Here is a 25,810-nt window from a genome sequence, read left to right on the forward strand (position 1 = left end):
ATTCCCCAAACTGCAAAGGTGCGGAGTGTGGACCAAAAAGGGGATAAGGAAGGACGCCAGTTATCAGTGCGACACCGGCCTGTGCAGAAAGGATCGATCACAGCGTAACACACATCTATGGATAATTTTATTATTTTTTTTACCTTATTATTATACCACCTGACTATGCCCCGATGTACTCTGCCTAGCTCACATATGCCCCACATTATAAACGGAAACAACAGTGATACTCCAAACAAAACTATTACCAAGCAAATTCCTCGCTCCAAAAGCCAAATGGCGCTCCCACCCATCTGAGCCCTACAGCATGTCCAAACAGCTGTTTACGTCCACATATATGGCATCGCCATACCCGGGAGAACCCTTCTAACAATTTTTGAGGTGTGTTTCCCCAGTGGCACAAGCTGGGCACCACATATTTGACAATGAATTGGCATATCTAGGGCAAAATTTTAATTTGTACCTTCGGCAGCGCAATCATTTATGGAAAAGACACGTGGGGTGAAAATGCTCACTACACCCTTTAATAAATGCCTTGAGGGGTATAGTTTCCAAAATGGGGTCACTTCTCAGGGGTTTCTTTTATTTCACATCAAAGCCTCTGCAATTGTGAACCAATACTTTATATGTCGCCAAATTAGGCCTCAATGTTACATGGTACTCTTTCACTCCTGAGCCCTGTCGAATGTCCAGGCAAAAGATTAGGGCCACACGTAGGGTGCTTCTAAAACCGGGAAACACCGCATAAAAATTGAAATCTGTACACCAAAAGCAAATGGCGCACCTTCCCTTCTGAGCCCTGCCGTGTGTCTAAACAGCAATTTATGACCACGTGTGGGGTATTGCCGTACTCCAGAGAAGTTGCTTTACAAATGTTGGGGTTCTTTTTTTCCTTTATTTGTTGAGAAAATAAAAAATTTTGAGCTAAAGCTACGTCTTATTGAAGAAAAAGGATTTTTTTTATTTTCACTGCCCAATTCTAATAAAATCTATGAAACACCTGTGAGGTCAAAATGCTCACTACACCCCTAGATGGATTCCTCAAGGGGTGTAGTTTTCTCAATGGAGTCACTTTTTTGGCGTTTTCACTGTTTTGGTCCCTTAGGGGCTTTGCAAATGCGACATGGCCTCCGCAAACCATTCCTGCTAAATTTGAGCTCCAAAAGCCAAATGGCGCTCTTTCCCTTCTAAGCCCTGCTGTGGGTCCAAACAGCCATTTATTACCACATGTGGGGTATTGTTTTACTCGGGAGAAATTGCTTTACAAATGTTGTGTTGCTTTTTCTCCTTTAGTCCTTGTGGAAATTAGAAAAAATTAGCTAAACCTACATTTTCTTTGAAAGAATGTCGATTTTCATTTTCATGGCCCATTTTCAATAATTTCTGCAAAAAACCTGTGGGGTCAAAATGCTCACTACACCCCTAGATGGATTCCTCAAGGGGTGTAGTTTTCTCAATGGAGTCACTTTTTTGGCGTTTTCACTGTTTTGGTCCCTTAGGGGCTTTGCAAATGCGACATGGCCTCCGCAAACCATTCCTGCTAAATTTGAGCTCCAAAAGCCAAATGGCGCTCTTTCCCTTCTAAGCCCTGCCGTGGGTCCAAACAGCCATTTATTACCACATGTGGGGTATTGTTTTTCTCGGGAGAAATTGCTTTACAAATGTTGCGGTGCTTTTTCTCCTTTAGTCCTTGTGGAAATTAGAAAAAATTAGCTAAACCTACATTTTCTTTGAAAGAATGTAGATTTAAATTTTCACGGCCTAATTCCAATAATTTCTGCAAAAAACCTGCGGGGTCAAAATGCTCACTATACCCCTAGATAATTTCCTCAAGGGGTGTACTTTCCCAAATGGGGTCACTTTTGGTGGATTTCCACTGTTTTGGCACCAAAAGAGCCCTTCAAACCTGACATGGTGCCTAAAATATTTTCTAATAAAAAGGAGGCCCAAAATCCACTGGGTGCTCGTTTGCTTCTGAGGCCTGTGCTTCAGTCCATTACCACACTAGGGCCACATGTGGGATATTTAAAAAAACTGCAGAATCTGGGCAATAGATATTGAGTTGCGTTTCTCTGGTAAAAACTTCTGTGTTACAGAAAAAATAGATTAAAAATGAATTTCTGCAAAAATAAAATGACATTTGAAAATTTCACCTCTACGTTGATTTAATTTCTGTGAAACATTTAAAGGGTTAAGAAACTTTCTAAATGCTGTTTTGAATACTTTAAGGGGTGAAGTTTTTAAAATGGGGTGACTTTTTGGCGGTTTCTAATATATAAGGCCCTAAAAGCCGCTTCACAACTGAACTGGCCCCTGTAAAAATAGCCTTTTGAAATTTTCTTGAAAATGTGAGAAATTGCTGCTAAAGTTCTAAGCCTTGTGATGTCATAGAAAAATAAAAGGACGTTCAAAAAACGATGCCAATCTAAAGTAGACATATGGGGGATGTTAATTAGCAAAAATTTTGTGTGGTATAACTGCCTGTCTTACAAGCAGATACATTTACATTTAGAAAAATGCTAATTTTTGAATTTTTTCACAAAATTTTGGTGCTTTTCACTGATAAATATTGAATTTATCGACCAAATTTTTCCACTATCATAAAGTCCAATGTCTCACGAGAAAACAATCTCAGAATCACTTTGCTAGGTAAAAGCATTCCGGAGTTATTACCACATAAAGTGAAATATGTCAGATTTGAAAAAATGGGTCTGGTCCTGAAGGCCAAAATGAGCTTTGTCCTGAAGGGGTTAAAAGCCGCGTTCTATAGAGATCGCGGCTTTTTAGGGGTTAAGCTGCCATCGCCGGCCTGCTACACGATAGCGGCCGGCGATAGTGACTATGGCAACCGGACACCAAACAATGGCGTCCGGCTATGCCATAGACGGAAGCCTAGTGGGTCCTGACAACGTCAAGACGCACTATGCTTGCTGTCAGTGAGTAGCTGACAGTTCTAATACACTGCACTACACATGTAGTGCAGTGTATTAGAATAGCGATCAGGGCCTCCTGCCCTCATGTCCCCTAGTGGGACAAAGTAATAAAGTAAAAAAAAAGTAAAAAAAAGATGTGTAAAAATAAGAAAATAAAAGTTTTAAAAGTATTAAAAGTAAAAATCACCCTTTTTACCTTGTCAGTCATTTATTATTAATAAAAATATATAAACAAACAAATAAACTATACATAATTGGTATCGCCGCGTCCGTAACGGCCTGAACTACAAAATGATTTCATTATTTATCCCGCACGGTGAACGCCGTAAAAGAAAATAATAATAAACCACAACCACAATTGTTTGGTCACTTCACCTCCCAAAAAATGAAATAAAAAGAGATCAAAAAGTCGCATGTACCTACAAATGGTACTAACCGAAACTACAGTTTGTTATGCAAAAAATAAGTCCTCGCACGGCTTTATTGATTGAAAAATAAAAAAGTTCTGGCGCTTAGAAAAAGGTAACACAAAAAGTACATGATTTTTTACAAAACTTATTTTATTGTGCAAACGCCATAAGTCATACAAAAAAACTATAAACATAGGGTATCTCCGTAATTGTATCACCCCGCAGAATAAAGTGAATATGTCATTTATAGCGCACGGTGAACGCTGTAAAAAAAATAGAATAAAAAAACAATCGTAGAATTGCTGTTTTTTAGTCACCACCCCACCTAAAAATAGAGAAAAAACTGATCAAAAAGCTGCATGCACCCCAAGAAAACTACAATGGATTCCTCAAGGGGTCTAGTTTCCAAATTGGGGTAACTTTTGGGGGGTTTCCAATGTTTTGACACCACAAGACCTCTTCAAACCGGACATGGTACCTAATAAAAAAGAGGCCTCAAATCCACTAGGTGGTCCTTTGCTTCGGAGGCCGGTGCTTCAGTCCATTACCACACTAGGGCCACATGTGGGCTATTTCTCAAAACTGCAGAATCTGGGTAATAAGTATTAAGTTGCGTTTCTCTGATAAATCCTTTTGTGTTATAAAAAAAATGGTATAAAGAGGATTTTCTGACAAAAAAAAAATTTACATTTCACCTCTACTTTGCTCTAAATTTCTGTGAAACACCTAAAGGGTTCATAAACTTTCTAAATGCTGTTGTGAATACTTTGAGGGGTCTAGTTTCTAAAATGGGGTGTTTGATAGGGGTTTCTAATATATGGGCCCCTCAAAGCAACTTCAGAACTGAACTGTAACTTAAAAAAAAATAAAAATTAGGCAATACTTCGCTTCTTACATTATACTGATAATGAGCCGTGCCCACCCCGAGATGACCCCAGTTTTGACCGTTTGTATAAACGGAGACCCCTATTAGACCGTTTCAGTGCCCGGTTTTCCCAAGCATACACCCCCGAGAAGTGTATTTCTATTGATGAGTCCCTGGTACATTTTAAAGGGAGGGTTCAATTCCGCGAGTACCTGCCGGGTAAGAGGGCAAGGTATGGCGTGAAGATGTATAAGCTATGTGAGAGTGCATCAGGGTATACCTACAGGTTTAGGATACATGAAGGAAAGGCCACCCCCAAACCAGACTGCATCCTGGACTACAATAGGTACATGGGAGGTGTGGACTTGTCATATCAAATCCTGAAGCCCTACAGCGCCATGCGGTGTGGTATAAGAAGCTGGCGGTGCACATCATACAGATGGCATTGTACAATGCGTACGTGCTACATCGATGTGCAGGCCAGAGGGGAACTTTCCTGGAATTTCAAGAGGTGATTATCAAGAACCTAATCTTTAGGGTCCAAGAAGGGGGGGGGCACCCAGTACTTCTGGAAGCGGGGCCACACGCATCGTACCAGGGCAACACTTTCCAGGAGAAGTTCCCCAAACTGGCAAGAAGGGAAAAAGTCAAAAGAGGTGCAAAGTCTGCTATAAGAGGGCGATAAGGGATGACACAATATATCAATGTGACACGTGTCCCGAATAACCAGAGCTCTGTATGAAAGAGTGTTTTAAAATTTATCATACATGCCTCGGTTTATAATTTACCCCAATTTTACTTACCCTGATGCACTCCGCACAGCTTATCCCACCTCGTCTTTCCCCTCTGGGCCCTGCTGTGTGCCCAGGCAGCTGATAACAGCCACATGTAGGGTATTGCCGTATCCGGGAGAACCCACATTACAGTTTATGGGGTGTAGGTCTCCGGTCAAAATGCTCACTACACCTCTAGATGAATGCATTAAGGGTGTCGTTTTTAAAACGGGGTCACTTCTTGCGGGTTTCAACTGTACTGGTACCTCAGGGGCTTCTGCATACATGACTTCGCACTAGAAAATCCCCAGTAGGCCAAATGGTGGTCCTTTCCTTCTGAGCCCTCCCATGGGCCCAAACGGCAGTTTTTCACCACAAATGGGATGTTGCGGCACTCAGAACAAATTGCGCAACAGAATGGGGTATTTTGTTTCTTGTGGAAATAAGAAATTTTCAGCCAAAACGACATATTATTTGAAAAAAACAATTTTGTTTTAATTCCCAGCCCAATTCAAATAAGTTCTGTGAAAAAACTATGGGGTCAAAATGGTCACAACACCCATAAATGAATTCCTTGAGGGGTGTAGTTTCCAAAATGGGGTCATTTGTGGTTGGTTTCTATTGCTTTGATACCTCTGGGGCTCTGCAAATGCGACATGGCACCCGAAAACCAATCCAGCAAAATCTAGACTCCAAAGAACAAATAGCGCTCCTTTCCTTCTGAGCCTTCCCATGGGCCCAAACGGCAGTTTATCACCACAAATGGGGTATTGCCACACTCAGGACAAATTGGGCAACAAAATTGAGTATTTTATTTCTTGTGAAAATAAGAATTTTTGAGCTAAAACGACATATTATTGGAAAAAATATATTTTTTTTAATTCCCAGCCAAATTCAAATAAGTTCTGTGAAGAAACTATGGGGTCTAAATGGTCACATTACCCATAAATGAATTCCTTGACGGGTGTAGTTTCCAAAATGGGGTCAGTTCTGGTTGGTTTCCATTGCTTTGATACCTCTGGGGCTCTGCAAATGCGAGATGGCACCCGAAAACCAAACCAGCAAAATCTGCACTCCAAAGAACACACAGCGCTACTTCACTTCTGAGGCCTCCCATGGGCCCAAACTGCAGTTTATCACCACAAATGGGGTAGTGCTGCACTCAGGAGAAATTGGGCAACAAAATGGGGTATTTTGTTCCCTGTGAAAATAAGAAATTTTGATAAAAAATGACATCTTATTGGAAAAAATGTAATTTTTTTCATTTCACAGCCCAATTCAAATAGGTGCTGTGAAAAAACTGTGCGGTCAAAATGGTAACAACAACCATAAATGAATTCCTTGAGGGGTGTAGTTTCCAAAATGGGGTCACTTCTGTGCGTTTCCATTGCTTTGATACCTCTGGGGCTCTGCAAATGCAACATGGCACCCGAAAACCAATCCAGCAAAATCTGGACTCCAACAAACACATAGCGCTCCTTTCCTTCTGAGCCTTCCCATGGGCCCAAACGGCAGTTTATCACCACAAATGGGGTATTGCCACACTCAGGACAAATTGGGCAACAAAATTGAGTATTTTATTTCTTGTGAAAATAAGAATTTTTGAGCTAAAACGACATATTATTGGAAAAAATATATTTTTTTTAATTCCCAGCCAAATTCAAATAAGTTCTGTGAAGAAACTATGGGGTCTAAATGGTCACATTACCCATAAATGAATTCCTTGAGGGGTGTAGTTTCCAAAATGGGGTCACTTCTGGTAGGTTTCCATTGCTTTGATACCTCTGAGGCTCTGCAAATGCGACATGGCACCCGAAAACCAAACCAGCAAAATCTGCCCTCCAAAGAACACACAGTGCTCCTTCCCTTCTGAGGCCTCCCATGGGCCCAAACGGCAGTTTATCGCCACAAATGGGGTATTGCTGCACTGAAATTTTGATAAAAAATGACATCTTATTGGAAAAAATGACAATTTTTTCATTTCACAGCCCAATTCAAATAGGTGCTGTGAAAAAACTGTGTGGTCAAAATTGTAACAACCACCATAAATTTATTCCTTGAGGGGTGTAGTTTCCAAAATGGGGTCACTATTGGGGGATTCCTACTGTTTTGGCACCTCAACACCTCTTCAAACCTGGCATGCTGCCTAAAATATATTCTAATAAATAAGAGGACTCAAAATGCACTAGGTGCTTCTTTGCTTCTAGGGCTTGTGTTTTATTCCACGAGCGCAGTAGAGCCACATGTGGGACATTTCTAAAAACTGCAGAATCTGGACAATACATATTTAGTAGTGTTTCTCTGGTAAAAACGATTCCAATCTAAAGTAGACATATGGGACATGTGAACTAGTAACTATTTTGGGTGGTATAACCGTCTGTTTTACAAGCAGATGCATTTCAATTCTGAAAAATGCTATTTTTTCAAAATTTTCTCTAAATTTTGCCATTTTTCACCAATAAACACTGAATATATCGACCAAATTTTACCACGAACATGAAGCCCAATGTGTCACAAGAAAACAGTCTCAGAATCGCTTGGGTAGGTTTAAGCATTCCGATGTTATTACCACATAAAGTGAAATATGTCAGATTTGAAAAATGGGCTCTGAGCCTTAAGGCCAAAACAAGGCTGCGTCCTTAAGGGGTTAAACCCTTCCCGCCGCAGCCATTTTTCTGATTTTCATTTTCGTTTTTTCCTCCCTACCTTCCAAAAGCCATAACTTTTTTATTTTTCCGTCGATATAGTGCTATGATTTTTGCGGGACGAGATGCAGTTTTTCGTAGAACTATTTATTCTGCCATATAATGCACTAGGAAATGGAAAAAAATGTGTGGGGTAGAAAATGAAAAAAACAGCGATTCCTCTATTGTTTTTTGCGCTTCGGTTTTACGGAATTCACTGTGCAATTAAAACAACATGTTAACTTTATTCTGTGGGTCAATACGATTACGGTGATACCAAATATATAGTTTTTTCTATATTTTACTACTTTTACAAGTAAAAACCTAAGTGTAAAAAATAAAATTTATTTTGTGTCGCCAAATTCTGAGAGCCATAACTTTTTTATTTTTCAGTCGATTAAGTGGTATGAGGACTTATTTTTGGCGGAATAAGCTGTGGTTTTTAATGATACTATTTTGGGGTGCATGTAATGTTTCAAATCACTTTTTATTTCATTTTTTCTGGGAGATGAGGTGACCAAAAAATAGAGATTCTGGCGTTTACAATTTTTTTTTTACGGCGTTCACCGTGCGGGTTAAATAATGATATATTGTAATAGTTCAGACTTTTATGGATGCGGTGATACCAATTATGTTTATTTATTTATTTATTTTCTATGTTCTAGGGGGAAAATGGGAAAAGGGTTTCTTTTTTAACTTTTAATTTTTTATTTTTTTTTACAGAAATAAAAGCCTTTATTTGACTAATTTTAACTTTTTTTATTAGTCCCCTAGGGGACTTAAACCAGGGATCATTAGATCGCTTGCACTATATACTGCAATACTAATGTATTGCAGTATATCGTGATTCTGACAGGCTTAATAGGAGCACAAAGATAGCGGACCTGGGGGTCTTCATTAGGCCCCAAGGCAGCCATAGCAACCATCGCCTTCTTGCGATTGCATTGCCGAGGGCGCGATGAGCTGTTAGAGGGGGTCGCCCCCGCTTTCTAATGATTTAAATGCTGCGGTCGCTATTGACCGCGGCATTTAAAGAGTTAAACAAGCGGGATCGCGCTCCGATGCCGCTCGTTACTCTGAAGTGTCGGTATCGTATGGAGCGGGTTCACTCTGTGAGCCCATTCCATATTTCCCCTACCCGACTTTGGCGTATGGATACGTCAAATGTCGGGAAGGGGTAAAACAGCACATCTTAAAATCACACTCTGTTTGGATTTCTTTGCCTGGGAGTGACCTTTTTGATACTGATGCAGTATAACTACTTTGTGTCTTGTTGCTGTGCTCAGTCTTGCCATGGTTGACCTGTGACATTAAACTGCCTTCCACAACCTCACCTTTGCAGCAGAGTTAGGTTGTTCCTCACCCAGTTTTAAGCTTTCTACACAGCTGTTCCTGTTACAGTTAATGACTGTGTTTTAACCTACATATGAAAATGATGATCATTATCCCCTGTTTGGTATAATTGGTTAATCATACACCGGACTATAATCTTACAAAATCCATGACTGTGTGCAAGTGTACCTAGAAGAATTGATGCTGTTTTGGAGGCAAACAGTGGTCACACCAGATATTGATTTGATTTAGATTTGTCTTCTGTTCATTCACTTTGTATTTTGTTAATTGATAAAAAAATAATATTAATACTTCAACTTTTGAAAGCATTCTTACTTTGCAGCACTTTTATCACAACTGCTTAAAACTTTTGCACAGCACTGTAGGTTTTGAATAAATCTTTATCCTCAATAATTGAAATTATCATTTAAAAGCTGTCCTTTGTGTATATATATATATATATATATATATACATATATATATATATATATATATATATATATATATATATATATCTCAAAAAAGGGCAGTGAAGCAGTACTCAAAAGTGAAGTGGGTGTATTCACCAGACATCATCTGCAACATTTCACCTTCTCAAAGGCATTATCAGGCAAATTTTGATAGAAACACATGTGTATATATGGGGAGCATAGCCCCATCAATTAGTGCTATGATCCCTGCAATATTAGAGCTGCTCTTATTAAAGGTGGAAGCCATCGGAAATCTATTTCATTTAGCAGTCTCAGTTTTACCATGACTCAATTCTATTCTATCTATCTGTTGTAATTTATCCAGAAGTTCCTCTACCATACTTTTTGGGTAACCTCTGTTGAGAAATTTTCTTGTTATCTGGTTCAATCTGATGTCTAGATCCCACGCGGTGCGCATGCGCATCATACTTACCCTTCCAGACAGATCTGATGACCCTGCCGCTATACTGTTACACTGCATCTCCATTAACTGCCGATCACATGTTTGGCTTGGCCTAATGGACAAGCTGCTTGTGGGCATGCTCATATCGGCAATATGGACGAATATAGAAGACTTTTGTGTGCTGTTTCGCTTCTTTTGATATTGTGTCGTATGAGGAGGGCACAATACTTTTTTTTAAGCTTTGCACCAGCCTTGGTTGGCTAATACTTCCACAGTACTGCTCCAACTCTTTATTTTCTTTTTTACATATATCAATGCATATATATATATATATATATATATATATATATATATATATATGTATATATATATATATATATATATATATATATATATATGTATATGTATATATATATATATATATATATATATATATACATACATGAATATATATGTATATATAGCTATATATATATATATATATATAGATAGATAGATAGATAGATAGATAGATAGATAGATAGATAGATAGATATAAATATCTATATATCTATATATATATATATATATATATATATATATATATATACATATATATAGATACATATAGCTCTATATATATATGTATGTTTACATATGCACCCATATTTTGTTGCCTCTTTAATGATCAGGTATGGTTTTTTTTTCAGAGAAATTTCAAGTTGTATTAAGAGGGAATGGATTTTTATTTGGAAAAAATATAGAGAATGTAGCCTGCACTTACCATATCAATAAGACAACAACCCGTAAGTATTCTGTAATGTCAATTTAACAAATTGTTATTAATCCATATATTTAGGATCCAGAGCAAATCAGAGTTATTCACATAGTGAGTCACATTTTGGAGAATAGAATGATTAAAGAGTAGTTCATCGCTACTAAAAACTTTACAGAAGATTTAACTATATATAATATATGAAGTTATTACAATATATACCATGAACAATAATCAAGCTATATTGTTAAGTAAACAAACTAGATACAAAAACAAATATATACATTATATAAATAAAATAGAAAAAACAAGGTAGTTTATGAGATGTATAAGACTTCTTTTTCTTCATTATATCTCCAAAACTCCTTTCTTTTATAATGAGTGATGTCTGTTATCTCAAGCCCTAGTTTACTATATGCTCGCTACTGTTTGCAGCTTACAACTTTCTATTCAGACCTACCGTACCGTTACTTTCATAGAAAGTAATGGCACATTGCTAGGAACATTTTCTGATTGGTGGTGGTAGGAATGCTAATACCCCCATCAATTCTGAGAATGAAGGGACTGCAGCATTAAATCAGTGCTTTCCAACACAGCAGCGCTTCCTGCCGCTGGCTGTGCAGAGGACTGCAGCACAGCCTTGACAAGAAGGTGATATCATAGCCTAACAATATGCCATCGATTTCTATTATGGGAACAAATTTTAAATTAGTAGCAACATCAGAGGCGTAGCTAGGTTCTCCAGTGCCCGGGGCAAAGATTCAGTTTGGTGCCCCTGCAACCTCTTTTCCAATATCTCCTTCTCCCTCGCCATGTTTGTTTTCTCTACCAATCAATGAGGTGTCATTTTTTCCACATTTTTTTTTGTGCAACTCGAGCATAAAGCTATTTGCGATATAGTTCTATATACAGCACTAGAACCAAGCTTGTTACATATATACAGCAGCAGAACCAAGATCATTACATAAATACAGCACCAGAACAAAGCTCAATACATATATACAGCACCAAAACCAAGCTCAGTACATATACACAGCACCAGAACAAAGCTCAGTACATATACACAGCACCAGACCAAGCTCAATACATATACACAGTACCAGAACACAGCTCAGTACATAAATACAGCACAATAACCAAGCTCAATATATATATACACAGTACCAATACCAAGCTCAGTCCATATATACAACACCAGAACCAAGCTCCGTACATAAATACACCAGTCTAAATACAGCTCAATTTAGTGCAACCCCTGCCATATAGGTTTGCACTAAATTGTATACAGCTCCAAGCATGGGCCAAACAATGGTAAGCATATGCTCGGAGATGCTGTTTCACCAAAAAGAAAATCATACCACCCATTATCTCGCTGCAGATCATACAGTGACTATAGTGCAGATTAGGGGCAGAATAAACATTTACATTAAGTGATTGTAGTTGTTCTTTTTCTCTTTTCTTCTCCATCTAGTCCAGACCTCTATGATGACTTCTCCTGGCCACAGCCCATTTCTGCAGTTTGCTATTCTGATGTCTTTAGCTTCTCACTTTTCAAACTTTTCTGTAACAATAAACGAAGATAAAGTTCTCATGATGCCACACACTACGCCCCTAAATATAATAGCGCTATACACTGCACCTCTAATTATAATAGCACCATGCACTGTGTACCACACACACACACACACACACACACACACTGTGCCCCCTGTAGATAGTGCCCCCCATAGTGCCCCCTGTAGATAGTGACCCCCATAGAGCCCTTGTAGATAGTGCCCCACATAGAGCCCCCCGTAGATTGTGCCCCACATAGAGCCCACCCCTGTAGATAGTGCCCCACATATAGCTCCCAGGTAGATAGTGCTCCACATATAGCCCACCCCTGTATATAGTGTCCAACATATAGCCCATCCCTGTAGATAGTGCCTCACATATACCTCCCCCTATAGATAGTGTTCCACATCCCCACATATAGATCCCCCTGTAGATAGTGCCCTACATATATCTCCCCTATAAATAGTGCTTCACATATAGCCCACCCCTGTATATAGTGCCTCACATATAGCTCCACCTATAGTGCTCTACATATAGCCCACCCCTGTATACAGCCCCCTGTAGATATAGCCCACCCTTGTATATAGTGTGCAACTTATAGCCTACCCCTGTAGATAGTGCCCTACATATATCACCCACTATAAATAGTGCTCCACATATAACCCACATCTGTATATAGTGCCTCACATATAGCTCCCCTATAGTGCTCCACATATAGTCCACCCCTGTATATAGCCTCCCCTGTAGATAGAGCCTGTAGATAATGGCACTCACATTTTTATTAGGATAAAAAAATAAACTTTACATACTCACCTCATCCGTTCCCACGCCGTCTGGTGGTAATGCATATCTGCTCTCTTCTGAGCAGGTCTGCTGGGGTTGAACGACGCAAGTGGCGCGATGACATCATCGCGACGCTTGCATCTATGAAAGGCGCTGATTGGTAGGGCAGAATGACCTGCCCTGTCTATCAGCGTCTTTCAACGGCGCAAAGAAGTAATCGCGGTGCTTGCGTCGTTGAAAGTCGCTGAATGGCTGGGCACGGAACGTAACTGGCCATTCATCTCTTATCCTTATGAGGGGGTGGCGGCTGGTTTTAGTGGCACACCCCCCCCCCCCCTCCGAGAGGCAACAGGCCGCCATCTTGGACAGTGTGGCCCTTGCGCCCCCACCTTCCTTTTTAGTGGCACCATCTGCCCCCCTAGCTACGCCCCCTGTGCAACATAACTCTTTCACTCAATGATGATTTCTCTCCTTCAGTTCATGCAGATTCAGTGTAGAATGCCAATCAACAGTGTGAACAGGATAAGATGAAGACAGATTTTAGCCTCTGATGTAGTCAATCAGAGATCTTGAAGGTTTTTCACTTTTTATTTTTTTTGAGAGATAAACTTACCAACAGCTATTTGGCCATTTATTTTTATTTTTTTACGGTTCACAGTGCAGGATGAATAGTATTATACTTTAATAGTTCGGGCGCAGTGACAACAATTATTTGATTATTGATTTTTTTCATTTAGTCTCCTTAGGTGACTTGAATAAGTGATTATTTGGTCGCTGATACAAGAGACTTCAATATCTATGTATTGAAGTGTATTTTAATTTTTACCGGCTCCTATTAAGGGCTTAATAGGAGCATAAAGATTGCCAACCTGGGGCCTTCATTAGGCATCCAGGTGGCCATGGCAACCATCTTCACTCCATAAAAGCATTGCGGGGAGGGGTGACGGAGTGGGCCCTCCCCTCTTTCTGACGTCTTATATGGCCATGATATCTAAGTGGTTAAAAGGTTGGTATCGAAGTTATAACTGATCCCGGCCGTTACAATGAACTATCAGCTGTATGCTGCAGTCAACACCTGTTGTGCACGGAGCAGGCACAGCCCGAACAGTTACGTCAAATGTTGGGAAGTCGTTAAAAAGATCAGTCACCATATTTTGATCTATAATTAATGTTATATTTGAGCTAAATGAGGTCACTTACTTTTTTACTGTCCTGTTTAGGAGTGAATGAGTCTCAGGGTGTGTCTATCTCTAATGACTCTAAAGGCTAGAGGTTCATAGATGGTTTTGACCAATCACATTGACTATTGTACCAAGGGGAATGGTCAGCATGTAGAAGCTGTTAAATTATGTATTCTAAAAGGGCAGAACCCCTAATGAATATTTATGAGTAGCTTTTTTTTAATCAATGTGCACAGATAACATTTAAGAAGATCACAGTGTGAGTTATATAAGGACAATAAGCTGACAATACAGAATTTATTTGTTATATCATTCTCGCATGATTTCTGGGAAAACCTAGAAAAAGAGCGTTTTGGTGATAGATACTCTTTAATGCCCTGAATTTGCGCCTGCAGGTTTGTCCAATGTATTTCTACTTCTGTTTTCTACTTTCTTCAGATGTTTCTGAAAATCGAAAATCGAGAATTGATTTTATAATTTTTTTTTTTTTTTATTATCTCTTTTTAAAGATGAAAAGCCCCTTGAAGTAAAATCACAATATATGCTCTGCCCAGTGACTGAACTTCATGAAGATGGACAGTAAGTAGTTTTCCTTTTCCTACATTTTGTGGAATTGTAGTGATGCACGGCGCCAACTGAAGCTCTTTCTAACAGTGGAATACCAACCGGATTACACCCCCCCTTACGATATTGATATGTCCTAATAGTTAAATTGCTAGAGTGCCGTATTCGCTTTATGCAAGTAAACATAAAATACATGAACTCACATAGAGAAGGCTATCTCCGACTGTATCACATACTGTTAATTGCTTTCCGCTCTGTTTTGTATCACATTGTACTGTGCCATGGAAGATAGTGGGGCTATATAAATAGTTTTTACAATATGAAATAATAGGCAGGTTTATGACCAGAATAGGAACATGGAGAACTTTTGCCTTGTAAATGTTTTCCTTGGTCGCTTTACTCAGATACATTCTTTTTTTTTTAGGAATCTAAAAACTGAATTTAAAATAGTGCTAATAATGTTAAAGGGGTTTCCCCACTATCAACATTTGTGAACTATCCACAGGGATCCCCACTACTGGGATCTCCACCGTTAAGTCGTATGGAGATCCAGAGTCCCACATTCCTCTTCACCAACATCGCAGTAGGCAAGTACTTGTATGGAGCTGCAGCATACATGCTCAACTGCCACTCCATACTAATGCCTCCTCATTGTGCTATGAGAGACAGAGGCCTCAGGATAGTAGTACTAGCAATCAGTGGGGGTCCCAGTGGTGGGGGTTCCAGTAATCTAACATTTATTACCTCTAATGGGGACAGGTAATAAATGTTCATTGTAGGAAAACCCCATTTAATGCATTATATGTTTTTGTAATTTATTGCCCCATGAATGGTCAGCAGCGCTAATGATGTTAGAGAGAGAATCAAAAATGTTATGACGAGGTAATGAACCCCCCAATTTAGGAGCATTAACCTAAACCATTTTTTAAGGGGTTACATTCTAATGACATAGTCATAATGTTCTACTTGTAGCATATGAAGACTGGTCGTGGTCTAAGATATCAGAAACTATTAGGAAAAAATAGTTTAACTGGATTGAGATTATTGTGTCTTCCTTATTCCTGTCGAGAGCTGATTAAAGAGTCCAAGATAAAAACTAGGAATGACTGTCATATAAGATAACTAATGTTTAGTATGTTTGCCTAATTAACTTTTGGCTAAGGATTGAAACACATTAAGTAGCTAGTAGTTAGTGCATGTTGAAAATAAACACATCTGGTCCCGCAACGAATAAGGGTTCTCTCTGTGTGGGTGACAGATGTGGCGATCATTTACCCTGCTCTCTACGTTTAAATAATTAACGGCACACTAGAGGAGATGCCTTACAGACTGTCTCCTAGCCAGCTAAATGTTCTCAAAAGTCTGCCATTTATGGTTTATTTGAAGTTTTGGGCATTTAATAACTTATATGACTGAAAACATGAACATATATTGAGAAAAAGCATACAGTTTTATGAAGCACAGTTATTTGGGGTGAATACTGACATACTAAATAAATACTTATTTATTAGAAAGATGACACTGTTATGATCATTGTAGTATTCTGTTAGATGTAATAATTCATAGATACTTGATAAGTTAAATGGTACTGGAATTAGGTAATACAATATGTTTTGTTATGTACAATAAAACTTTAAAGCCTATAAAGGGGGTTGGTCTCATCTAGACTGCACCTTTTGGTGACTGTTGGTCTGGCTTCAGAATCACCGGGTGGTCAGCTCCTAGTGCCCGGGAAGCTGAGGATGCCATATATGTACTATTTCATTCCGACCATTCAATGAACGGCTGACCATGTAATACATGAATAGCTCAGTACCGCCAGAGTGAAATCGCCTCTTTGGTAATGGTTTTCCACTCTGACTGATAGAAGGGAGTCAGAGCAGAGGACCCCCCCTCTACGGCGTCTATATGGAAAGAAGTTGTTGAGAGGAAACAACCCCTTTAATACGGGATAGTTCACTAGACATATATTTTATTCTAGAAAATCTGTGGGAGGGAAACAACTGTGTACTGTAGATTTATCAAAACTAGTGAAAAGCAATAGTCTTTTTATGTCTGTCAAAAGATGTAGCTTCTCCAGATACTCTAGTTTTTAATCTTATAACAATAAAATACATAAAAACTACCTCTTCCCTCTCTCCCTTTGGTTGAACTTGATGGATGTGTTTCTTTTTTCAACCTTACTAACTATGAACCTACACTGTCCTCAACATTGAAATTCCAACACGAAGAAGGAACAGTTTTGGAATTGAGGAAATCACAAGATCGATAGACATGTTAATTATATGCAAAACAAAATATTCCGAACATCTTGATTTATTCAGTGTCGAGTATGAGAGCCACGAGCAGAAATATACACACTTACATGCCTTGGCATGCTATCAATGTGGTTATTAATGGGTTGTCTGAGGAATGTTGTGTCACGCTGACTGCACTTTGGCATGCAAATCATCAAAATTTGCTGCTGACAGCTCCCTTTGCAACTGCCGACCAATGACGTCCCAGATGTGCTCGATGGGAGACAAGTCCGGAGACGCTGCAGGTCATATTAGCAGGTTTAGGCCATGCAGGCTACTTACAGCAGCATGAGGAACATGCGGCCTGGTGTTGTCCTGTTGAAAAACTGCTTCTGGAACAGTTTGGAGAAATGGCTGCACCACTGGTTCCACGACCAAATCAATGTAACGCCGAGCTGTTAGTGTAGCAGCTGAAATGAAGACTAGAGGGATCTGGCTATCATACATATGCTACCCCACACCATAATCCCAGGAGTAGGACTGGTCTGACGTTCCCATGTGAAGGCCTCTTCATTGCGTTGCCCACGTGGTCTTCAAACCAATCTCCGGTTGTAATTGCTTCTGAGACAAAAGCGGGACTCATCGCTGAAGAGGATAGATCTCCATTCCAGCCGCCTCCATTGCCGTCTTGCTGTGCACCATTATAGCCTTTGAGAGCGGTGGCGTGTGGTCAGTGGAATACCTGTAGCTGGACGTCTGGCTCGTAGCCCAATGTCTTGTGAACACCTTCTGATTGTTTGTGTTGACATTGGTTGCCGTCCTAGGCTAGGGATGTGATGTCCAATTTCACATGTAGTACAGAATGGATCACTACGCGCCATTCTTTCAATAAGACAATCCGTCCATGCAGAGGGTCGCATCTGCGCACCTCTTGCTGTCATTCCCTTTCGTTGTTGTTCTCCCAACCTCCGAGACACGCAAAGTTGAACAGTACTGACATCTCGGCCTAGGCGCGAATTGATCTGCCCGAGTGATAAACCAAGGTCTCTCAGTTCAAGGATTCTGTCACCCTCAGTTTGCTATAAGTGGCGATAACTGGCATGTCGACAAACAGGAGGCATCGCATAATCTTTCCACACCACGTGATCTGATTTTTTAGGTTTCATTTGGCTAAAAAATATTTCATTTTCTTTTTGCTTTCAATCTGGCTTTTATGTCCCTCCCACATGCCGCAGATTGGAGCTAGGTGCTTGATATTTTGATAATTTGGAGATCTTAGTGACACCTGCTACTTCCTTGGTTTGCATAACCTTATGGCTTGCCCTTCTTGGTGTTGCAATTTCAATGTTCAATGTTGAGGAGTGTATGTAACTATGTAACTGCCAGGTAGAAATTCCAAACTGTGCTAAATAACTTTATAAGAATGTGCAATTTATGAAATATTATTATTGTTATTATTATTATTGCTATTATTTGTATAGTACCATTAGCTTCTGTAGCACTTTACATAGCACAATATTGTGGTGACACATTGTAAAAATTACAACGTATAGACATATGAAACAGTGTCTACAAGATACATTCTGTAGGAGCCCTGCCCATATGAGCAAACAATGTCTAAGAAAGTGAGAACTGATACAAGTGGTCAAGAATTTAGGTAAGCAGCTCTAGACATGTCATGTGGAGGCAGTGGTGGAATAACGGTTGGGGGACTCTTTAGGCCAGGTTATACGGTACATTTGTTGTAAGAGGTCTGTTTAATAATAATAATAATAATAATAATCATACACTATATGACCAAAATTATGTGGACACTATTCCCAATTATTAAGTTTTGGTCTTTTCAACCACACCCATTGCAAAAAATCAAGCACACAGCCATGCAATCTCCATAGACAAAGATTGTTAATAGTATGGGTCGTACAGAAGAGCTCAGTGACTTAAAACATGACACTCTCATAGAATGCCACCTTCTTCACAAGTCAATTGGTGAAATTTCTAATCTGCTTTATAGTTACCAGTCAACTGAAAGTGCTAATATTGTGAAGTGAAAGTCTCTAGGAGTAACATCAGCTCAGCCGTGAAGCAGTAGACCACACAAATTTACCAAGTGCCACCACTGAGTGCTGATGCGTGAAGCATATAAAAATCACCTATCTTGTGTTACATCACTAGCTATGGTACTAAGTTACAAACTACCTCTAGAAGTGACATCAGCACAAGAACTGTGCATCCGGAGCTTCATTAAAATGGGTTTTCATGGTCGAGCAGCTGCACACAAGCATAAGATTACCATGCCCAATACCAAGCGTAGGCTGAAGTGGTGTAAAGCACTCAGTGGACTCAGTAGAGTTAAGGAAATTTGTTCAATGGTGTGATGAATCAGATTTCCCTATCTCGCAGGCTGATGGACTGGGTTTGGCAGCTGCCAGCATTATGCTACAGCGTACAAAGACATTTTAGGCATTTGTAAGTTTACAACTTTATGGCAACAGTTTGGGGAAAGCAAATAAAGTTTAACCCCTTAACGCACCTTGACGTAACTGTACATCAAGGTGAGCAGTAAGTTCGCGCACCTTGACGTGCAGTTACGTCTGTGATTTGACAGTTAACCGCCGCGCGGCGCTACACCGCAGCGGCGGTTAACTGTGCAGGGTGTCTGCCCTGTATTCCCTGTTGCCGATCAGCGGCCCATCGCCACTGATTTTGGCAGTTAACCCCTTAATTGCGGCGTTCGATTTTGAACGCCACAATTAAGGTGTTTAGCGCCGATCGGCAGCCCCCACGTGAAATCACGGGGGCTGGCGATGGTACCCATGGCAACCGGACGTCGGACAATGGCTTCCGGGCTGCCATGTACAGAAGCCTATGATGACCAGCCGGAGGGTGGTCGTCGTAGGCTTCCTGTCAGTGTGACTGTGACGTCACACTGACAGTTGGAATGCATTACACTACGTAGGTAGTGTAGTGTGTTCCAGCAGCGATCAGAGCTGCAAGTCTAAGTGTCCCCTAGTGGGACAAGTGAAAAAGTAAAAAAAAGAATAAAAATGTTTTTAAAAAAGTGTAAAAATCAAAGTTAGAAGTGATATAAACAAGGACTGCTTTTTTTTTCCTATAATAAGTCTTTTATTATAGGAAAAAAATGAACATTTAAAAAAAAGTACACATATTTGGTATCACTGCGTTCGTAACGACCCCAACTATAAAAATATAATATTATTTTTCCCGCACGGTGAACATCCCAAAAAAAATTAACGAAAAACAATGCCAGAATCACTATTTTTTGGTCACCACCCCTCCCAAAATATGCAATAAAAAGTGATCAAAAAGTCGCATGTACGCCAAAATAGTACCGATACAAACTACAACCCGTCCCGCAAAAAACAAGCCCTTACACAGCTTTTTTGACTGAAAACTAAAAAGGTTACGGCTCTCAGAATATAGTGACACAAAAAATAATTTATTTTCTAAATAAGATATTTTATTGCGCAAACGCTGCAAAACATAAAAAAACCTATATACATATGGTATCGCCGTAATCTTACCGACCTGCAGAATAAAGTATAATGGTCATTTATAGCCCAGGGTAAACGGCGTCAAAAAGAAATAAAAATCATTGTCAGAATTGATGGTTTTTGGTCACCTGGCTTGCCGAAAAATGGCATAAAAAGTGATCAACAAAATTGCATGTACCCCAAAATGGTACCAATGAAAATTACAGATTGTCCCGCAACAAATAAGCCCTCACGCAGCTCCGGTGGTGAAAAACTAAAAAAAGTTCCGGCTCCCAGATTATGGCGATGCAAAATGTGCAGAGCGTTCCAAAAGCGGATAGGATCGGGTGCAATTTATAAGTGTGACACTGGCCACATATCTGTGGATTATTATTTATTTACTCCATTATTATACCCTCTTATGCCCTAATGTACTCTGCCCAGCCTACATGTGCCCCCACATTATAAACTGAAATACCAGCAAAACGCCAGAGCTACTACCAAGCAAAATATGCGCTCCAAAAGCCAAATGGCGTCCCTCCCTTCTGAGCCCTACAGCGTGCCCAAACAGCCGTTTACGTCCACCGATATGGCATCGCCATACCCGGGAGAACCCGGTTAATATTTTATGTGGTATTTCTGGCACAAACTGGGCACAACATATAGTGCACTAAAATGGCACATCAGCGAAAATTGTAATTTTCACTCTGCACCATCCGCTGCGCATTAAACCCTTTGCGGACCATGACTTAATAGCATGTCGTGGTGTGGGATATATGGAGCGTCTCACGCTGCGGGTGTCAGCTGTGTATTACAGCTGATACCCGGGACTAACGGACAGAAACAGCGATCACGCTGTTACAGGAGCCTGTAAAAATGACAATATACTGCAATACATTAGTATTGCAGTGTATTCTATCAGTGATCTAATGATTGCTGGTTCAAGTCTTCTAGGGGGACTAATAAAATATGTAAAAACAAAAGTAAATAGTTACTAGTTATTAGTGGAAAAAATTTAATAAATATTTAAAGTCCAAAAAGAAACCCTTTTCACATTTTTTCTCTAAAGTAATGTAAAAAAATAAAAAAATACACAAAATTGGTATCGCTGAATCCGTAAAAGAAAGAATTTTAAACGGCAAAATCTCAGTTTTTTTGGTCACCTTGGCTCTACCAAAAAATGTTATAAAAAGTGCTCAAAAAAGTCTTATGTACCAAAAAATGGTACCAATAAAAACTACAGCTCGTCCCGCAAAAAATAAGCCCTCACACCACTCTATTGACTGAAAAATAAAAAAGTTGTGGCTCTCGGAAAGCGGGGAGGAAAAACGAAAAAGAAAAAAGCAAAACATGGATCAGTTCGGAAAGGGTTAATTAGTTTCTAATGAAAAAACATTTATGACCACATGTGGGGTATAGCCGTACTCGGGAGAAATTGCTTTACAAATGTTGGGCGGCATTTTCTCCTTTATCCTTTGTGAAATTGAAAAAATTCAACATTTTAGTGGAAATAATGTTGATATTAATTTTCACAGCCTAATTCTAATAAATTCTGCAAAAGACGTGTGGGGCCTAAATGCTCACTATACCCCTAGATAGATTCCTTAAGTGGTGTAGTTTCCCAAATGGGGTTAATTTTTTGGGTCTTCCACTGTTTCGGTCCCTCGGGGGCTTTGCAAATTCGACATGACATGTTGGGGTGCTTTTTCTCCTTTATTCCTTGCAAAAATTAAAAATGTCTAAGTTCTTACAGAAAAAAAAAGTAGATTTTTACCTTTACAGACTAATTCCAATGAATTCAGCAAAACAACTGTGGGGTCAAAATTATAACTTTACCCCTAGAAAAATTCCTTGAGGGGTGTAGTTTCCAAAATGGGGTCACTATTGGGGGGTTTCCACGGTTTTCATCCCTCCAGTGCATTGCAAACGCGACACGGCACTGAAAACTATTCCAGCAAAATCAGAAATCCAAAATCCAAATGGTGCGCCTTCTCTTCTGAGGCCTGCTGTGGGTCCAAACAGTAGTTTATTACGACATATGGGGTATTGCTATAATCAGAAGAAATTGCTTTACATATGTTGGGGTGTTTTCTACTTTATTCCTTGTAAAAATTAACAATTTCTAAGTTTTTTCACAAAAAAAGTAGATTTTCATCTTCATATACTAATTCAAATAAATTTAGCAAAAAAAACTGTGGGTTCAAAATGCTAACTATAGCCATAGATAAATTCCTTGAGGGGTATAGTTTCCAAAATGTGGAAAATTTTGGGGGTCTTTACTGTTTTGGTACCGTAAGACCTATTCAAACCTGACATGGTGCCTAAAATATATTCTAAAAAAAGGAGGCCCCAAAATCCACTAGGTGCTCCTTTGCTTCGGAGGCCTGTGTTTCAGTCCATTACCGCACTAGGACCACATGTGGGATATTTCTAAAAACTGCAGAATCTGGGCAATAAATATTGAGTTTCATTTCTTGGGTAAAACCTTCAGTGGTACAGAAAAAATGTATTACACATGAATTTTCGAAGAAAAAAAATGAGATTTGTAAATTTCACCTCTACTTTGCTTTAATTCCTGTGAAACGCCTAAAGGGTTAAAACACTTTCTGAATGCTGTTTTGAATACTTTGATGGGTGCAGTTTTCAAAATGAGGTGACTTCTGGGGACTTTCTAATATATAAAGCCCTCAAAGCCACTTCAGAACTGAACTGGTCCCTGAAAAAATAGCCTTTTGAAATTTTCTTGAAAATGCGAGAAATTGCAGCTAAAGTTCTAAGCCTTGTAACGTCCTAGAAAAATAAAAGCACGTTCAAAAAACGATGCAAACATAAAGTAGACATATAGGAAATGTTAACTAGTAAATATTTTGTGTGGTATTACTATCTGTTTTACAAGCAGATACATTACAATTTAGAAAAATGCAGATTTTTGCAAATTTTCTCTAAATTTTGGTGTTTTTGACAAATAAATATTGAATTTAACAACGAAATTTGTTCAGTATCATAAAGTACAACATGTCACGAGAAAACAATCTCAGAATCGCTTGGATAGGTAAAAGTATTCCGGAGTTATTACCACATAAATTGACACATGTCAGATTTGCAAAAATCGGCTGTGTCCACAAGGCCAAAACAGGCTTAGACACTAAGGGGTTAAGAGTAGAGGAATTTGCGGATCTTATTGCCTTTATTTTTTGATTTTTAAGACATCACTGTGGCAGACACAAACCAAACACACAGGCGATGGCTGAATCGTGCTATATGCCCTTCATTCTAGCTTGTGGAAGGCCTAGCATGATTGTGCCCCAGTGTACACAGTCAGGTCCATAAACAGATTTACCGTTTGAAAACTCTAGTGTGAGGGAACACAAGTGGCCTGCACAGAGCTCGGACCTCAACTGGGTCAAACACCTGTGCATTTATCTTGTTTAAATAAACACTACGGGCAAAACTGGTACACAGTATTATGGCTAGTGCAGGAGGCAGTGCATGACACAGGAATTCAAAGAATGCCAATGTGAGAATTCCTGTGTCATGCACTTCCACCTTAGTTCCTGCACTAGGCATAACATAGTGTACCAGTATTGCCAATTGTATTCCTTTAACTAGGGGCAGACATATCGCCGGTGCAGCTGGTACGGCTGCACAGGGGCCCGGAAGGGGTGGGCAACTGCTCAGCTGCCCTAAACGCTGTGCGCATAAATCGGCACATAGATCGGCACAGCCATGCGGCAGACAGAGGGGGGCCCCCTTCCCTCCCTGTGCACTGTTGGCAACTTACAGATCGGGCCCCCTTCCTTCACATATGTTATTGATGCCATAAATAACATGTGTGAAGGAAGGGGGTGCAATCTGTGAGTTGCCGAAAGTGCACAGGGTGGGAGGGCGCGTGAGGGGGGCCCCCTCCGTTTGCTGCGCGGCCGCGCCAATCTATTACTTAGAAAACGTATTAGGAGGGGAGGGGCCTGTGGGGCTTGCGCTGTCTGGTAGTCTTCGTGACCTAGTAACCAGCGTCACTGTCAGATGCAGTGCAACATCTGACAGTGACGCTCACTAGGTGACCAAGATCACCAGATAGAGTGCGCCGCACCAAGTAAGCAGCTTAAATTAAGCCTAATACTGGTTGGCTGGGTTTTTCTTGCTCCGCCCCCCTGAGCTAACCGGTGCTTTTACTGTGTGGTGTGTGTGCTGAACGTCGTGAAGGGGACTGACTGAAAATAAAAAGAACAAGGAGGTAGTAGTTGCTGCCCTGTCTGTAGAAAATGTTTGGAGTGGAGTTCAGTGAACAGTTAAAGGGGGTTTGCCCTTCTTTAACATTTATGGCATATCCACAGGATATGCCATTAATGTCCGATAGATGCGCTGCTTCCGTGACAGCCATTCACTTCTATGGAAGTTACGGAAACAGCGTAGCTCAGCAAGCTTTGCTGTTTTCGTAACTCTCGACCATCTAATCAGGAAGTGGCTGGAAAGCAGTGGCAGCCGAGAAAGGCAGAACAGGGTTTAGGGAACCCCGTTCTGGAGATAGGTGCGGGTTCCAGAGGTGGAACCCGCATCTATCGGACGTTTATGGCATATCCTGTGGATATGCCATAAATGTCCAACATGGGCAACCCCCTTTAAAGTTTTCACTCACTGTGTGGTCACTACACTGTGGTGGCCTCCTGAAGCACTGTATGGGGTGCCACCCCCACTTCACCACCACAAATACACTTATTTTATTATTGGCTTACTACTTTGGTTATAGTATTTTGCTGTATAAAGTAAGTTTACTTATACTAGTGTATTGGTTATTAGAATTGCAATTATTTATTTTAAAAAAATAAAAAAATTTAACTTTTCTGTCATCACTTCCTCAGTTCAGCACTATTGCATTCCTATAGGTAAAGTATTGCAAGTTAGTTCTGCTTTAAAGTGAAAGTGTAATGAGCAAGATAAAGTCATTATAAGTTAGTTACATGAGTGCTTTGTGTTGTACTCAGTTGTTAAATATTAAATTATTTGCATTATTTATGTTTGTTACTTGTGTTCTACACTAGTAATAAAATGTGCAATATAGATTTGTATAGTTTTACATGCACGCGGCCGTGGTTAGTTTATGGGGGGCCCAGGCACATTCTTTGCACAGGGGTCCTCTGCAGTCTGTGTCCACCTCTGCCTTTAACTTATGAGTATGTAGGCCTGCTAATATGGTCTTAGCTATGAACCCACACTTTGAAAAACATGGAAATATATGAAAGAACCTGAAAGAAAGAAATAAGAAAAAGCTTGGAATTTTTATAAAATACCAAGAATTCGTAGATCAAAAATAAGACTTACAGATATGCAAAAGTTGACTTGGTATTTAACTCATGCACCGATCCCCATCCACCC

At 39.8% G+C, this 25,810-nt stretch overlaps 1 protein-coding gene across 3 annotated transcripts in view; it reads left to right on the forward strand.

Annotated features, from left to right (window-relative positions):
* Nucleotides 1–25,810, forward strand: part of ANTXR2 (ANTXR cell adhesion molecule 2) — a 194,753-nt gene that overhangs the window by 76,712 nt on the left and 92,231 nt on the right. For all 3 annotated transcript variants that reach the window (XM_075861393.1, XM_075861402.1, XM_075861384.1), the window contains 2 exons: nt 10,560–10,655; nt 14,652–14,721. In XM_075861393.1, coding sequence (XP_075717508.1) covers nt 10,560–10,655; nt 14,652–14,721 — 166 coding nt within the window. The remainder of the gene's footprint in view (nt 1–10,559; nt 10,656–14,651; nt 14,722–25,810) is intronic.

The sequence above is a fragment of the Rhinoderma darwinii genome, chromosome 1 (genome assembly GCF_050947455.1).
Source record: "Rhinoderma darwinii isolate aRhiDar2 chromosome 1, aRhiDar2.hap1, whole genome shotgun sequence".
Classification (NCBI taxonomy): Eukaryota; Metazoa; Chordata; class Amphibia; order Anura; family Rhinodermatidae; genus Rhinoderma; species Rhinoderma darwinii.